Raw genomic sequence first — 18,685 nt, 5'->3', positions numbered from 1 at the left:
GTTGTGATTCCCCAGTGGTGCTGAGGGAGGTCGATTCAGGAATTGGAAAAGGACAACCAGAGGCTCTCTGCAGCAGGAGCTGCTGATACAAGGAAATTAAAAGTCCAAGCAGTATCAGTGCAATATTAAGATTAAGGGATTAAGTTTAGATTTGCAGGTAGTTGGGTAAAGTCAAGTTAGGCATTAAAGGATAAGATTAGATTATAAGTTGTGAACTGCAATATTAAGGAATAAATTAGGTTATGGAAAATCTTAGTTTAATTCACTGATCCTTCAAATCTGTTCCCATTATTATCCTGCTCCAATTGTGTAACCTGAAAAGCCCGTACAGAATGAACTGTGACATTTTATGGAAACCCAGAAGTTTGAATCTACGATATTCATATATATCTTAGATTCTGGTCAGTTTTCTTAGAATTCTTTTATTCGGGAAATTAATCAAAGGTGGCAACCTCCAGTTGGTTAATAATACTTTCCTCTCAAAAGTGTAATTCTAAACTAATGTTAAGACCAAGGGTTTGTTTTGTATATGAACAAATGACAAATTTTTAATTAATTTGTATTTTTCATAACTAACAAATCTGAAGTCTTAAGAAACAAAGGCCCACCTCTAACCATTCCTCTGAACATTAACCTGGGTTGAAACTGGCATGGTCATGGGTTGCTGAGGGGTATGTGGGTGGTCCCACATAACTCATGACCATGCACAAATGCCAATAGTCCCTGGCATACACAATTTTGATTGTAAAGTACTTCCTTCGTCTTTACTTTTTGTGGGCTGCTCTTAACAAACATTTAAAAAGCTATCTGCCACTGAACACAGTTTTAGACCTTCAATGACAGTTATCTTCTGAGATGCTTGATGAGAAACTTCAAGGTAAACCAGTAAAACAATGTGAAAGTAAGGCAGTCCTGTGAATTCAATGAGAAGATTATGCTAAGGTAAAAAAAAATTGAGAAAAATGTTAATTGTAAGAGATATATAATTTTCTATGTTCTACTAATGTGAGAACAACAGTCAAGTAAAACTTACGGTCATGAAGGTGAAAACTGTCACCCTTTCCTTAAAATCAATTGTGTGTACCACTTGGCAAGATGTTACTTCATATACTTCTAAACAACTACCCTTTACAATCACATATTTTGTACCAGCTGGTGACCACTTCACTATATCAGCAACTGTAAAAAAGAAGAAAAAAAAAATATATAAAGTCTTTGCAAAAAATATAGACTAAAATTATCACAAGTATAATCTCAATTACAACAGAGTTTCTACTATCATCTAAAGGACTTACACATTAAAGTTCAAAGGAAACTAACTGGCTTCAACAAAAAATTTTCAATGTGTGTATACAGTTCATACGGTAAAAACTAAAGAAACTTACAAAGTTAAAGACTGCAATTAGCAACCTAACACAAAACTTTTTTAAAGATATATCATAAAGATATAAAAAAAGCAAATCAACTGTAACTGCATGTTAACATGAGAATGAATGAATGACATAAACATTGATACATATGATAAACAACTTGTGAAAAAATCCTGTATGTGAAGTCAAATGTGATAAAAATAATTGTTAAATGTTACAATTGTTTCATGTCTTTGTTAAGCTGAACTTGGAAAAAAAATGATAGTACCTGGTAAATACCACAATTTAAAGGAAAAATTTAACCAATCAATCATTCCAATTACTACTTTGGTTCTCCCACTGCTGAAAGATGCTTGCATACACACACATATTAAATAATAATAAGGGTCTGAAAAAATTAAAAAGGGGTTGCTGGATGCAATTGCAGTATAAAGACATCACCTCTTCACCACAAGCAAAGATGATCTTTCAAGTACTCATGACAGCTCCTAAAAGAACCAGTAAGCAAATTCATCATTGTCATTCATGATGCAGAAGAGAAAATTAAAAAACTGATTCTGCTTATGGTTTGACAATAGCATGCAAGGATGTGTGATGTTGGTTATACATACTTTAGACAAGCTACTATGAGATTCAGGGCCTCTGTAACACGGTTTTTTCGCAATAACTTTTTATCTATGCATTTCATAAATATAACGCTTATTCAGAATACATATTATATCAACACATAAATTTTGAGTGTATTCTGCACTACGTAGGTTGAATAAATTTGGTACTTATAAAGTAAAAGTGACCTTTTTTGAAGACGGGCCAACTTACTCAGAGAAAAGGTTTCGAACGCACTCGTTACGTAACTTATGACATCATTTCTTCCCTCTTTCTCGATGGATGATTGGCTATACGTAACGAAGGCTAAACCTCTGGCAACAATGACATACAAATTTAAATACAAGCAAAGCAGTAAACCTTTATGAACTCTGGAACCTCTCCACTGATAATTGTCATAATGAACAAACCAACAAAATATGTTAATAAATACAAAAACACTTCGATTATTAGTCTAACTCCCAAAATAAGTTTCCAAAGAAATTACAATCTATTTTATAGGTCACAATCAGATTGACAAGATGTAGGGAATAGTTGGTAATTACCAAAAACATAGTAGACAAGCTTGATTTGATAACTGCTATATCCAATGTCAAGCAATTTTTATTTATTGGCTATCTACCTATTTACTGAAAAAAAATAGCCGGTACCGTATATTGGCTTTAAACCTTCACCAATAATTATCGTCAGAATGGTGACTTCATGAGGCTCCACCCACTTTCGCCTCGTTATAATTCAGGATAACACTGAAGGCTAACATGGGCATTGTTGGATTAGAAAATTTAACTTCTGGCTATAAAAACTAATTTCTCGAGTAGTTGTAAGAAGTGCTAAATGATCCTCAAGGATCCCAGCAGTTGGTCTAAACGTTTAATTCATGTATATTACTGCTATACTGTTGCGGCACTACTGCTACAGTAGTATTACAACGCTAGCACTGATACCCCAACCACATCTATGTATCGTTCCGCCATTCATAAAGTCTTTGGGTTTCAGAGCCGATGGAATTTCTGTCTGGTGGATGGGCGGGGCAACATTTAGTCAAAAGGAGTTTGTTTACCTTGCTTACGTAATGAATGTTTTTCGACTCTTGGCTCGTAATCATTGGCCATGGCGTCGGCTAGATCATTTTTACTCTATAAAAATTAAAACTATCGGGTTTAGGTTATTGATAATGCTGACAAAATTTGTGTGTGGTTGTAAAATATACATATGTCAACTTTCAGCTACATCCGATGCTTTGACAAGGAGCAAAGTCCAAAAAAACCGTGTTACAGAGACCCTGAATCTCATAGTAGTGTGTTGTTGATTATACATACTTTAGACAAGCTATAAGTATAAACAAAAATGACCTAGAAAAAATCAAATCCTGTGTCATTTACTATATGCATTGGATGGTTTGGGCACACAAGAGATGTTGCATTTTCACAACTTGAACGTTAAAAAGGCAGCAAGTTAAAGTGACTAGAAAGTGGCTGATCATTCTAGCAAATGTCTGGAAGTTCATCAAGAAAACATGATGACAGCTTGAAAGTGTTTAATGATGATGAGAAATTTCTTTTGCCTATCTACCCCTTACTTTTTACTTTTTTTTTTCTTTTTTGCAAACTATATGAGCCAAAGATTACACAGGTTTTTCAATTTTTTTTCAATCCCTACCTTTTCTATCCAGAGTACACATTAACACTGACCATGTACTGTGGTCCACCCGTATTCGCAGGGGATGTGTACCAGACCCCGTGAATAGTTGGAACCCCTATAAAAATGCAAAAACAGCTTGTTTTGTTAGTTAAAACTCAAGAAAAACCCATTAAAAACGTTATACCTAGTTTTTTTTAATATTAGTTTTATCACAAAATGTGCATTTTATGATGAAAAAAAAAAAGGGAATTTGAGGATATTTCTCATAGAAAAATACCAGAAATAGGCTAATTTCTCACGAATAAGGGGTAGATATGGTCCAGAGAGAAATCTGGGAATGCATGAATCTGCGAATACATGGGGCCCACTGTACATTATAATCATAAGACAGCTTTATTTACAGTCACATTCTATTACTTTTTATGATCCCAATTTCACTTTTTTACCTTCCTCTACCATTAGTAAACTCCCCCAATGGATGATAACGCCTCATTTACTTTAATGATACAGCTTCAGGAGTCGAATGCATTGAGCAGTAGCCAAAATAGTACATTCTTATTTTGACTATCTCTTCACCCTTCAAATGAAAATCAACGATGAAGAAACATAAAGCATTAATTATAAAGGCCTAATGAATTCAGCATATGAAAATAACAGCAAATTATTTTTCTGGGGAAAATTCAAAAGTCAAGTGATGACCTAGAAAGATGAAAAAGACATGTCACTACTGTAACTAATATACTTTCACAAAGGTATGTGAGTAATGAAGTTTACACTGGTAGCTAAAAACAAATGCTCTGTAGAAACTAAACAGGAAAACACACTTTTAATTTAAAAAAGGAATGTGAGTAATGAAGTTTACACTGGTAAGCTAAAAACAAATGCTCTGTAGAAACTAAACAGGAAAACACACTTTTAATTTAAAAAAGGAATTTTAGGCAACAAGGTCTCCCAACAGGATCTTTCTAGTTTGCCAAAATCTGAAATTCACATCTCCATAACACTTACTTCTGTCCATATGAGTTATATATGCTCTTCTTCCCTTGATAAGATTCCATGTGCGCAGCTTCTTGTCTTGCGACAAAGATAAGGCTAACTTTCCTGATGGATGAACTGATACACTAATCACAGGTCCTTTGTGCCCCCTGAGAGTTTTTTCACACTGAAATATATCATGGGCAGTACAGTACTACTTAGCAAAATTTGTATCTAATTTTACATTTCATTCCTTCTTTGTAATATTAAAAGAAAAATTACATTTTTATAATGAAATAACTTTTTGCTTATAGTAATTGCATAGCTATAGTTTCTTCCTAGTACGGCAGCTAAAATTTGAATTTAGAAGAGTTGAATATAGAATTTATGCCAAAGGCCAAGCACTGGGACCTATGAGGTCAATCAGTGCTGAAATGGAAACTGACAGTATATAAATTTACATAATAAAATTTATTATTTGGATACTTACCTACTGTTCAAGTTTGCTATATCTCCACACCGATTAGGCGAGTCGGCATTCAAACAAAAACTCTAATGGCTGCCCAGATGACTGTCTAGTTTGCCTGTTTTCCTCCAGGTGTGTTACGAATTCTCCTTGTTGTGGGGAGGCTGGGTGGGGTCTACTTTAACAGTAGGTAAGTATCCAAATAATAAACTTTATTATAAAAATTTATGTTATTTGTGATGAATCTTACCGACTGTTAAAGTTAACTGATTCCAACATAAAAAGAAGACGGTGGGTAGTGCAGCTACATAAAATTCCGTTCAGCCATTCAAGCTGAAAGTTTGCCTTCAAGCTTAACCATTGGCAAAGACAGCTAGGATGATAAAGATGTTCTATGTTTGACCTATCTGATTAAGCTTTAATTGCCCCCATGGGACAGAGAAGTTTCCTCTTCTTCCCCACTAAGGAGGTTACACGGGAATTCTTACAGGTCACTGAAAAACGTAGCCTTAACATCACCCTCAGCTCTAAGGCAGAAAGATAAAACAGCATTTCCTTTACAATAGCTTAAAGAAGGGTGCTGGCATTAAATTTACTTATTAACTGCTGACAGTGCTAAATAAAAGGTTTCATAGTAAATTCAGATAAAGTTTAGACCTGCACCTAAACTCCAGAGAGAGACTGATATAGAGATGAAGGGGCTTCAATCTCAACACCTGACAGTGCTGATCCTCAGGAAGATCTCAAAGAGCATGATGCAATACTGAAGAAAGTATGGAATGATAATTTTACAAGTACAGTGGAAAAGTCTTACATCTATAAACAGAAAACATTGATGTCTACAAGGTTCAGGTGCTGAAAATTCCTCTAGAATGGCACCCTCAGCAAAACACAGACCACTGCTTCTGACTCCAGACCATGGCTGTTTTCAATTAAGGACAGATCCTATGATAACTGGAAAATCTTAACCTCTTCATTACCGAAAGTTTGTTTGGAGGTGGGCGGGTACCACCATTCAAGTCTACTACACCGCCCCAGGTGCATAAAGGTGGTACGTAAGTACCACCAAAACTCCTCTTTTCAAATAGGGACTTCCAATCATTATGTAATTTCGGTTTGAAGAGTTTGGAGCAAAATAAACAGTATGACATGATGCCAGACGTATGATGAACCCAAAAAAATATTATTACTGCTTATAGTAGTGTGTAGGTGACAGATGAACTGCGTCTCAACAAAAAATCACAAAACCAGACAAGCGTAAACAAGTAATAACTTCTACCCAAGTATAAAACCAGTTGCATCATCATTTACTGTATTTATTTATTTATTCACTTATTACATTTTACAAATAAAAGATATGAACACCAGATAAATGAAGGTAAAAATAAAGCCTTATAGTAACTTTATATATAAAAAACCAAACCAGAGAAAAAGCAAAAAAGCAATTTTTTCTAAGGACAAGAAACTTGAAAAAATAGTTTAGATACCCCTAAAGTTGTTTTTTGTGATGAAACTAATCTTAGAAAACATAGAAAATGACATCAACCAATTTTTGAGAGATATACTAATAAAATTTGCGATTTCCATATTTATTGGCGGGGCTTTCGCTTTAGTTGTTGCTCTTTTTTTTGTTATTACGTGCTTATTTACTGTTCTATTTTGATAATACTTCATGTGCATGTTCCAGGTGGATATACCAACATTCTGTAAGACTGAATTTCTATTCAAGACTGTAGTTTTATCACCGACCACCAGTGTCCCTTGTACAAGGGACACTGAGTTTCACATTTTTTTTTCATAAAATCATTTATTTTCCCTGTAGGATGATAAAACTCACAGAGAATATGCGTTATTATAGTGCCAATAATACCTGATAATTTCATTAGCCTGTCTTGATTAGTGTATTTTTGGCAAATATTTTTACGATCGGCACCCCTCCAAACTGGAGTCACTACCGAGAGATTCAGTTCGGCAACGAACGCAATGTTTACATTCTGCTCACCCACCCGGTAAAGAAGGGGTTAATGAGAGGGGACATTCTAACATCTCCAAGCAGTTAAGGAGGTGCATAAGTTAATAGAAGTGCATGTAGTTGAGTCGATTTCCTCTTAACGGAAGAATGAGAGACATCTACCGAGAGCATTGGAAATTTTGCAAATCATTTGCCCTGAGGCTATAAGGTTTCTACAGGAGACACTGAGCAATTCTTGAACTTGAAATTGCTCCATAGTACTTAGAACAGATACAAGGGACAGGCCTGAATCTGAATTAGGCCAAATTTAAGGAAACATCCACTGCTCAAGCCTGAGGGCCATCAAAGAAGCAGTAATCGTTCAGGTGTTCCTGTTCATCTATATGCTATAGTAGATTCGCATCAACCGTGGATCTGATGTCTAGGCCAGTCCCTTACGACGCTCCTGATTGGCTGTTGATAAGCCACTCACAGGGCTCAAAACTCTCAGTCTCTCGAGAGAGTTCACGTAGGCAGGATATATGTTCCACCTCTCCTAGGGATACCCACCTCTCCTGAGGGATACGTCTGTTTTTTAGTACCTCACAGGAGAGGTGGAACATACATCCTGCCTATGTGGACTCTCTCTTGAGACTGAGAGTTTCCAGCCCTTTGATTGGTACAGTTGATGTGAATCTACTATAGTAATTCTAAACTGTGCTCCTTAAATCCCACAGCAACTGCAGAACTTATGGATATAAAGGCCATTGTTGGCAGTTTGTTCTTTCTGAATCCCCAATTGCAAAACACTGTCCTTACATAGAATGAATAATCAAACCAATATGTTCACTTCACTCAAAGCAGCAAACTTCCCACAAAGACTTTGTTTCTGAACAGGAATAAACCTGCTAAGCATCCTTTCTTTCCACTGCCCTGACATCTAAAAAGTTTTACCAGGTGTAGTGTTGACCATTCTATGTTGCATGAAAGTGTAATGGCACTAGTTAAAACTCTGTGTTGCAAGACAAAGGGAAAAGACCAAAACCTAGACTTAGGCTTAAGAACAAAATGGGCAATTCTTGATTACAGAGTCCCTCCTACAGTCCTGGAGGCAAAGATGGTTCTGGATTACTTAAAATTTAATGAATGTTATTTGTAAGTCGTAATTCTTACGCCAAAACTGTACATTAATTGAGCATGATTATCTGAAAAAATCCCTAGTGAGGTCATGTTTCCAAATAAGGAAAAGCCCTTACCATATAAGAAGTTTCCTTCAGGACTAAAATTCTTCAAAAGGCATGTGCTTATTCATCTTTGATCAACAAGCATGCATAATTAAGTATCATCCCCACATTACTAGTTAAGAATGGGGATATCGAGAACTAAAAATACAATGCATAGAAATTGGACCAGAAGAAGCAACAGGTCCTTGGCATTTGGAATACTGTTGATAGAGTTGGCCAACTTGAATCACTAATTCAGTAGAAGAGTGTCTTGCTCCTAATGTCCACACCATCCACCAATGGGCAACAAAGTCCCTGACAAAACTTATAGAGGGCTCTACACTAACCCAAACAAAGTGCACAGAACAGCAATACTACCTTCTTGTAAATACATCTTGAAGGAACTTACGTGACTGAGGATGTACTGGTAAGTGGAATACGTTCTGCATGGTGTACCACAAATCTGACCGTTCTTTGGAAAGGCACTAAAACCATGCTAGAAAACCAAAATGTATGTGGGAAGACAGTTCCTGTTATTCAGTCTCGAAATGTCCAAGAATATCTCCAATTGCTTATGGAGCTCGTACCAGGGATTACTGCCTAGACCATCATTCCCTCTATATACAACTTCCTACTAAAATGAGAAAGACTTATGAGAGATTTCTGCTGAAGAAGACAAAGGAAGCTATAAGAGGGAGATTAAACTAGTGGAGGACAACCAAAAAAGAATCACAACTCCCCTTCACCATCTCCACAGTATACGGTACTGGTCCCAAGTCTCTCCATGCATGTCAGGAGGTTGCAACTGTCCATATCCAAAAACCTGAGGTCTCCACTTATCCCCGAAATGTATAAAATAAAACTACCAATAGATACTCCCTTATCGCCTTAACCTGAGCTGCATAATCAGACAGGAAGCGAAAGTGTTCTCACTTCTTCCAAACCGAATGAGTATAAGCATGAGGACATTACCCTGCAGCATCAGAAATGAGTTAATGCTCATCCTCGCTACTCTCCTGCTGGTGCCAAACCCTAAAAGCTGGCTTCACAAACTCTATGGGTTGGCGCTCCACTTGTGTTTGTATTGCAAGAGGCAGTCTTTGGCTCTCCGAGACTTTGTAAAAAACAAGACGAGCCAAAGCAGACATATTCTCTATGTGGCCTCTTCCCTCAACTAAATGACAGTAGAGCAAAGCGTAATGATACAACAAACGCCGACCAGACCGAATGAGTTCCTCCAACTCCATTTCAAACTCTTCTACCAGTGGGCGACAGGAGGAGACAGCTGCCGACAGGAGGTTAACAAAAGAGCTTAAATGGTTGCTCTTTCTTCGCAACCTTTGGCGACAAAAAGCGACACTTGTCGATAGGAGGCGACAGCACCCAAGTACTGTATTGCATCCCCAACGACTCGATGAAAGGAAGGCAGTCTTAAGCAACTCAGAGAGGAGTTACAATGACTCTCCCGCCTCATCCAAAAGTGAACATATACTTGAAAGCATTCTTATACAACACATCGTAAGAAAACTCTGAACCTAGAATAATATCTAACTTGGAGAGAGCCATAGCTACTATAGACAGTATAAACTTGAAAGAGAAACATTAATTGAGGCAGTAGCCAATAGCCAAAGAAACAGGAGGCAAAGAACGAACACAAGCATTACGAAGAAAGATGAATAGGCTAGCAGACGAGAATTTAGACCATTCAGCAACCAAGACAAGAGAGATCGGATAACCAGTCGACTGAGTCGACATAACATTGGAATGTTTAAAACTCGCTACAGACACACTATCATTTCAATAAAATTGTCTATACCTATTTTATATATCATTAATTCTATGCATGATAGCACCTCAAACTAAGTGTAGATGACATCAGAAAGCGCCTACTGAGTGAGGATTAATGTTTACCAAAACGGTCCTTAGGTGAATGCTTTACCAGTCCTTACATGAACGCTTTAAACGAGATTCAGACTGTGAAAAGGGTGAAGTAGGTATTGGAAGACACAGAACCCCATCGGCCTGAGAACCGACACAGTTCCCTGGCAGTGGACACTGTCGCAAGGCAGTCCTAGGTTCGGGCTACATACAAACGAGGGCACCAACACCTTACTTCTAACAGAGGGATGTGAAAAAAAGCGCACACTATGGAGGGATTCAGAACATTCTCATCACGAACTCAGTTCAACTTATATTAGAAGTAAAATTGCGCTATAAATGATCCTATTGTTAAGACCGAAGGTTGGTTCGCTCATGAACAAATTAGGTTTAATGTTATGTTCTAACTTCTCAATAAGCTTTTCCTGAACCGAATGGGGAGCAGAAGGCAGAGCTACAAAGGAAGTCATTACTAGCACTACCAAAATGCCTAGTCTGAGTAGGGATAGCTGCAGATGAAGGGACACTGATGAAGGGACACTAAGTAGGATAGAACTGACAGATTTAAGTCCTGACCTAACTAATTGCTTTCGCAGTCTACCAGTTTCCCTTCTTTCCTATATCTGACATATTCAGGCATAAATTTCTTAGAACAAGTCCCTACATTCTTCACAACTAATTCCAAGATCACACTCTGTACCCTTGCAACCAGTACAGCTGAATGTTGATCTACTTCAAATTCCAACATCCTGCTTACACCAAAATCACTCTTACATAGCCTGATGCTATTGGTTTTGCTTCCAGTGAAAGATATCCAAGAAAAATGAAATAACTATACCATAAACAGGTGTAAAACAGCCAAACTTCATACTATACCAACAATTGCCTAACTGCAATGGCGGCAAAGAGAATCTGACAAGAGCTAAAACATTCAAAACACACCTGGTAGAGAACATGTAAACTAGACAGTCATCCAGGCAGCCATTCAATTTTTTGTTTGAATGCCGACTTGCCTAATTGGCACGGAGATATAGCTAACTTTAACAGTAGGTAAGATTCATCACAAATAAAAAGGTTTGAAAGGTGTAACAGGAGGAAAACCATGCAGTTGCACTATGAATCAAGTGTTAGGAGACGGTGGAAAGTAAGATGAAGAAAGAGAAAATGAAAGGAGGCACAGTAAAAGGAACGCTGCAAAGAACTTTAAGTAATGCCCACAGTGCACTGCATGAGGTCCACTAATGGCCCTAACCCCCTACTGGGAGCTAAAATTTGAAATCCGTGGTAGCAGTTCTTTTGTTTTATGGTGTAGGTAACTAGCCCTGCCCACTATCAAGGAAGATAGGAACACCTTGGAAAAGGCCTGTCAATTTGTTTGTGCCATATGTTCTTTCAAGACCAGGCGGGTGGGCTACCATTTTGTAATTACTTGGTAAGTATATACAACAAGTTATTATGTTAAAAAATGTCACTTTTGTAAATGTAACTTACCAAGTAGTAATTACATAGCTGATTCCCACATTGATAGGAGGTGGGATGCAAGGACATACGTATTCTACCCCCAAAATATTAGAATAAGTAAAAAATTTGAGCATAGAAAAAATTTTCCAGCATTGGTAAAAATAATTGATGTTCCTTACCTCGTAAGAGAGCTGCAGCAGGAAGTTACTGCCTCTTGTGTGAGCTCATCTTATTTTGTAGAGACGTGGCAGTATAGCCAAGGGTCGCCTACTACAAGAGTGGGAGCTTTAAGTGAAGGACCTATCCGATCGCTGATAAAGCATAAAAATTTGCCCTTGCCCTGGGTACAGTACCATCACAAAATACTGCAACCAGATAATCAAACAAATACCTACACCAAAATAATCAAAACACCCATCCATAAGAAAATATGACTGGAGGGTACCCAAGTACAGTGGTACCTCGACACATGAAAGTCTCAGCTTACGAAAAATTCAAGTTACGAAAGCAAATAAGAAGATTTTTTTGGCTCTACATATGAAAACAGTTCAGGTTACGAAAGGTTGTTGCTGTAAAGTCCCGAGATTCGCCCGGACCACCGATAACAATTTTAAAACTCGTGCGCCACCAACTGAGTAGACTCGCCACCATCCTCCCATTGATTCCTCATGCTAGTCACCGCCATAAGAGCCTGGTCTCCTATTGGTCAGCATCTCTCACATCGTGCTCTACGTAAAGGCGTTCTTCTTCAGCCATTGCTTCACACCAGCGTTATCGTACGCACACAGAATTCGTTCGTTCACATATACGATTTCGTTTGTTAATGTAAATTCGTGTTAGTGATTTCTTTGTACTACTTTACCGTGTTGTGTGAGAACTAGATTAGTATACTACATAACTTAATTACGTACATAATCATGGGTTCCAAGAAAGTTGCTGAAGTTCACGGAAAGAAGAGGATGCTTTCTATGCAGACAAAAATGGAGATTATCAAGAAGTATGAAGCTGGCATGCGGTTGAGTGTGATGGCTAAGGAATACGGCCGAAATCCGTCAACAATAGGCACCATCCTTAAGCAAAAGGAAGCCATCAAAGCAGCTACACCTTCCAAGGGCGTAACTATTATGTCCAACAAGAGGAGCCACGTGCATGATGAAATGGAGAGGCTGCTTCTTCTATGGATTGAGGACAAAGAAATCACTGGCGATACGATAACGAAGACGGCAATCTGCCAGAAGGCCAGTGCTATTTTCGGCGATTTGATTGCCCAGGATGAAGACGACGGAGGAAAAGGGACAGCGACGGCAACCCGAAACTTCAAGGCTTCTTGGGGGGTGGTTTGATAAGTTCTGTAAACGGACTGGCATCCATTCAGTGGTGAAGAAATTGACATTTTGTAAAAAATGTTAGGAACAAAAAAAAAAAAAAAAAAAAAAAAATTTTCTTGTAAAGTTAAGTGTTACGGTTTTGTGCCATTTGTTAATGTGTTTTGTAAAGTTTAGTCTATGTCTCCTGACATTTTTTAATGTGTTTCGTAAAGTTAAGTGTACGTAATAACAAGTTTTCTGCCGTTTGTCCTCCTCTGTCGCCACTTTCGGAGATAGTCTCGCTCGAAAGGTAAGGTTCCACATTTTACTACATACGTACTTATGTACGTACAGTATTCCTTGTATACCATGTACACTAATACACTTTATTTACAGGTACTATGTAGTACATATTAGTAGTACATATTAAGTTAGGTATTGAATGGTCCTAATTGTTGTATTTCATTGTTTATTGGTCAATTTAGCTTTATTATAAAATTTACTGGGGTGTTTTTGTAGGGCTTGGAACGAATTAGGCAATTTACATGTAAAATGCGGTTCAAGATACAAAAAGCTCAGGCTACGAAGGCCGCCTCGGACAGATTAATTTCGTATGTCAAGGTACCAGTGTACACAGTACCCCCAGATTCCTCTTTAACTCAACAACCTCTTGTAAGGTGAAGAGATAGGAAGGAAAGTATACTTCCTACATGTCTGTCACCAACACTATGCCAGCCACTACCAAAGGGCCTAATGTACTGCAGTTAATAAACATTTATTGTAAGTAAAATGATGCAAACACTGATTTGCACCTCTAGTATGTCACTTGCAGAATGGAAGAGAGCGAGAGGTTATGTTTGAAAGCCAATGACGTAGCCACAGCTTTAATGTTATGAGCTCTAACCTTGAAAATCGGTTAAAAGCTCTTCACCAATTTGAGAATGCGCCTCTCCTATCAGGTCCCTTAGGAAAAAAGAAAGAGCGTTCTTTGTTAATGGTCCAGACAGGTTTTTAACTGAGCACCACAGATTACTGGAGGGTCCTTGCAGCTTCTGTTCTGGGAACATAAAACTTCAAAGCCTTTACTGGGCAAAGTACTCTATCTTCATCCTCTGTGCCTAAGGTACTGTTCAGGTTCTTAATATCAAAAGAATGAGGCAAGGGTTTGGCTGGGGTTTGGTTCTTTGCAAATAAGCCTGCGGTATAGGAGCAAATCGCATCACCTTGTGCAAAACCTACCCTCCTATCAACTGGCTCTTTTGGCAGTTGCTAACATTATCAAAAATAACATTTTCTTTGTCAGATTCTTGAAGGAAGTTGCATTAAGTGGCTCAAACCTATTACCTCAAAGCCACTTAAGAACCATGTCAATGTTCCATGACACTATCTCAGAATTCTTTTGTTTACATGTGTCAAAAGATTTCAAGAGATCGGTGATATCCTGGTCATTAGTAAGTTCTAGGCCTCTATGCTGAAATACCGAGCGGAGTATTGACCTATAGCTTTTAATTGTTGACATAGATAACCCCTGGAAGCTCTCTGAAAAAACACATCTGCTACATCTGTCACAGATGTTTTAGAAGTTGAGACGTTATTACTTCTGCACCAAGTGGAAGATCGACCACTTGTGCAGATAAAAATCTGCAGAAGATTGCCGTCTGCATCTGTCCTAGATTCTGATACTACCCTTGAAAATCTATTAGCTCTGAGCAGCTTTTTGACAGTCTGTAAGTGGTCACAGCAAGATTTGACAACCCCCAATTGAACCATCTGAAGTGCAGTTGTCTGAGCAGATTGACCCTTTGAGGAAGGAGTCTCAGAAAATCGACTAGCAACTCCAGAAGGTCAGGGAACCAGTCTGTCAATGGCCAAAAAGGGTGCCATTATCATCACTAATACATTCTGATGGGATTTGAACTTGTTAAGGACTTCTCTTATCATCCCGAAATGAAAGGAGGGCGTAAAGATCTTTGTTCGACCATTCCTGTAGAATAGCATCTGTTGCCCATGCTAAAGAATCTGGCACTGGTAAACAGAACAGGGGGGAGCTGATGATTTTTGGAAGTCCCAAAGAGATAAAATATGGGTTTGCCACATAACTTCCAAAGATCCTGACACTGACTGATCTAAGGTCCACTTTGTGGGGATGACTTGATTACGTCTGCTCTACTGGTCCACCAGGACATTCAGCTTGCCTTGTACAAATCCCATCACTATTGTTGTACAATTTTGCTTTGCCCAAACAAGCAAGTTTCTCAATGCTGTGCAGGGAGATGGTGTGTGTCCTGCCTTGTTTGCTGAAGTAGGAAAGGGTTGTTGTGTTGCCCGAGTGTACTGCAACTGTCTTCCCAGATACTTCTAGTGCAAAGGCTTGAAGCCCTAAGTGAATCACTTTCAATTCTTATATATTCATGACTCCTTAGCTGTTCCTGTAACTACCTGACGGAGACCTCCCTGTCCTCCTGGAAAGCTCCCCAACCTATGTCTGACGCGTCTGTGTAAAATTTGAGATCTGGGTTCTGAACTACAGGTGGTCCCCCTGTATTTGTGGGTGATGCATACCAGACCCCCCCCCAAATAGTTAGAACCCCATAAAAATGCATAAAACATCCTATTTTGTTAGTTAAAACTCAAGAAAAACCAACTAAGAATGTTTATACTTGGTTTTTCAATAGTTTTATCACAAAAAGTACATTTTATGATGAAACTGATGAAAAAAACCAGGAATTTGTGGCTATTTCTCATAGAAAAATACTGTGAATAGGCGAATTTCCCACAAATAATGGGGGGATATGTTCCAGAGAGAAATCCGTGAATGCACGAGTCTGCGAATCCGGAGAACGCAAATACGGGGGAACCTGCTTTCTGATTTCCACCAAAGCAGGTGTCTTATCTCAGGTGTTACTTGCAAAATGAAAGCATCCAGGTATTTCTTCCTGTCCCAACTGGCCTCAAGAAAAAACTGAAGGACTCTCATTTACAGTCTTCCAAGAGTTACAAACTGCTGTATGTTTGACTTGGAATTTTTCCTGACTGTGACAATGTCTGATGCAAGTTCATCTTCTATTCATAACTGCAGCAAAGGCTGCAATACAATTAACATCTGCAAAGTATGATCTGCACACATTTTGCTTGACTTGCATGGGTTAAGTTTGTTTCGGATTGTTAACATGTGAGGAATGTATTAACTGGGACTAAAGAATGGAAAGTGCTTTCTTCTCATTTGAATAAGTTAGAGCAGGATAGAAAAAGAAAGGCAACTCTTAGATATGACAGTAAGACTACTATTAAGGAGGAAAGCAACATTGATTTACCTTTCCTTACCTGTTATGTCTCCTATTCCTTCCTCAGTGTTAACACTCAGACAGCCATTGGAAAGGCGTCTTCTCGGAGGTGTCTAAACTTTTGTCTAGCTCGGAGGTGTCCAGCCCATAGAATAAGTTCTACTGGTGGTTTAAGGAAAAATCTAGGCCACTGATATGGCCAGTGTCTGATGTGCCCCATACCCCTCAGGTACTTCCTAAAAAGAGCAGAGGTACTCTTCCTTCTGGGCAAGTGGAACCGTCCTGCAGTTTCTTGGACTCTCAAGTGTTTCTCATCAGTGTGTGGAGACGAGAGAAGGCGTTTTATGGAGGCAAAACACACTTCTACCAGCAGGCATAAGAGTTCTAGTACTAAAACAGGCAACTTCTGATCACCCATTGGTGCCTGTGATATAGGGATCTCTCAAGCATCCAGTAATAACTGTGAATTTATTACCTGCTGAGCGCCCATTAGCGCCTGAATGCCTCACAGCACCTGAGCGCCCAGCAGCTCAGATCACTCTGTATCTGTAAAGTGCCATTTGTCACCTGAGCACCCACTCTCCCAGAGACAGTAGAGCTCCCAGTGGTACCCAAGTGTTCAGCTTTGCCTTCTAGGCACCAACATACTTCAGTTTCTTAAGTGGATCCTTCTTTGGCTTCCATTCAGAAGTGCTTGGATGACATTTCAGGATTTTTAAAGAAACCTACACCTTTAGTTAACCCAACTTCGGATTTAATATTGCCACCAGTATCTTCAGTAGAGGAAGAAGTGAATAAGGAGGCAGAAGATGACTAATCTTTATTGGCTTACAGGTCGCTACTTTGTAATCTTCTTTGTATTTCGCCCACCTTCACTCCAGCAGCACCTGCGTCTCTAGCATCTATTTTCATGATGAGTAGTCAGACTAAGCTTCACCCAGGATGGTGCTTTCAACATCTGCTAGAAAGGTGCCAGGGTAAGTAGATGCTTGGTTCTCTATCAAGAGAGAGCAATGGAAGTCTGCTTTGCTTTCCCTCCAGCGAGACATTGTCAGAGGAATTGTTAAGCGATGGTGTGGCAGCCTGGATCAATGCATAGAGGACCTTCAAGACTCTTCTTCAACTAGTCCAAGATATTTGGGTCTGCTCATATATCGCCAGAAGTCCCAACTGGTCCCTTCTCAGACGACAGTCTACTAGGGGATGACACTGAACTCTCAAGTCCAATCTGTGAGGAAATCTTGGTCTTTTTAATTAAAAAAAAGCTATCACTGATGTGAAAAGCTACTAAATTGATCAAAACACTTTACCAATTTGTCTGCATGTACTAGAACCGGTAAAAGAAAAACGAACTCCAAATCAACTGAAATTCAACAACCATTGTTGTTAACCAGCAGAAACAAACTGACCAGCCTTTGCCTAGTTGTTCCTCTCTTCATTAAGAGTGGGCGGGGCTAGTTACCTACACCAAAAAACAAAAGAACCGCTACCATGGATTTCAAATTTTAACTACGGTACTAGTAAGAAACTATAGCTATGTAATTACTTGGTAAGTTACATATGTATACAAAAATGAGATAATACTGAAACACATTTCTCATCACTTATCATACCTTCCATCCTTTTTTAGAAATTATACATATTTTTCCATCCTCTGATGCTGTAAAAAGGTAACGGTTTCCATGGAACCCCAAGTATGTAATGGTACCTGTAAAAGTGTGGAGTCAGCTTTTACACCTTTAAACAGAAGACAACATTATAAACTTTCTTGTGCATTTTTATTATTCAATTATGTTTATTAAATGTTATAGCTTAATACAGCATACAAATACAATATGGTGCATTATAAAATATCACTGACACCTCAATTTTTCTTTCACAAAATATATTCTACTGATAATCCTAAATATAAGTAACAGTTGACATCCAAATTTTTATCAATGGTGAGGGATGGGGTGTATGAATAAACAAAAAATATACAATATTCTGACAATATTTCTTGGCATGAACTAAGGAATGATTCATAGGAATCTGGCACTTTCTAAATAAGAATCAACTTTGAGAAATGATTTACACACCTTCATGTTCCATGAGTGTGCCTACTTCAACATGTTTATTCAGGTCGAAAACTTTAATATGTTCATCAGTTCCACCAGACACTAAGTATTTTCCTCCAATGGCTACTTGACGGATGCTTCCAGTGTGACTGTGGTCAGCAAACCTTTGCTCCAGCGAAAAGTATCCATCCTGAAAAAAAAAAATTATAGCTTCCATTTATGACATAAATGGTACTGTATATACATAAAAGTGCAAAGCAGGGAACTACATAATTTTGGAAATTGCCAGTTCGCTTAAAAAAATAAGTGCTGTACCAAAATGTACCACTAGCAAAGAAGACTATCTGAGGTCCCTACTTATTACAATTTTGTAATGCTACTCTACAACTTTATCTGGCAGATATATACTTAGCTATAGACTCGGTCGTCCCGACAGAATTTCAAAACTCGCGGCACACGCGACAGG

At 38.4% G+C, this 18,685-nt stretch overlaps 1 protein-coding gene across 1 annotated transcript in view; it reads right to left on the bottom strand.

The window, feature by feature from the left end:
- LOC135215737 (p21-activated protein kinase-interacting protein 1-like) overlaps positions 1-18,451 on the bottom strand; it is a 44,534-nt gene extending 26,083 nt beyond the window's left edge. The window contains exons 1-4 of the mRNA XM_064250695.1: positions 18,241-18,451; positions 17,776-17,870; positions 4,626-4,779; positions 1,034-1,179 (exon numbers count right to left, since the gene is read on the bottom strand). Coding sequence (XP_064106765.1) covers positions 1,034-1,179; positions 4,626-4,779; positions 17,776-17,870; positions 18,241-18,436 — 591 coding nt within the window. The 5' untranslated portion in view covers positions 18,437-18,451. The remainder of the gene's footprint in view (positions 1-1,033; positions 1,180-4,625; positions 4,780-17,775; positions 17,871-18,240) is intronic.
- Between the last annotated feature and the right edge of the window lie 234 nt (positions 18,452-18,685).

This window comes from Macrobrachium nipponense, chromosome 19 (assembly GCF_015104395.2).
Source record: "Macrobrachium nipponense isolate FS-2020 chromosome 19, ASM1510439v2, whole genome shotgun sequence".
NCBI classification, from domain to species: Eukaryota; Metazoa; Arthropoda; class Malacostraca; order Decapoda; family Palaemonidae; genus Macrobrachium; species Macrobrachium nipponense.
This window is presented reverse-complemented; position numbering and strand designations above follow the sequence as displayed.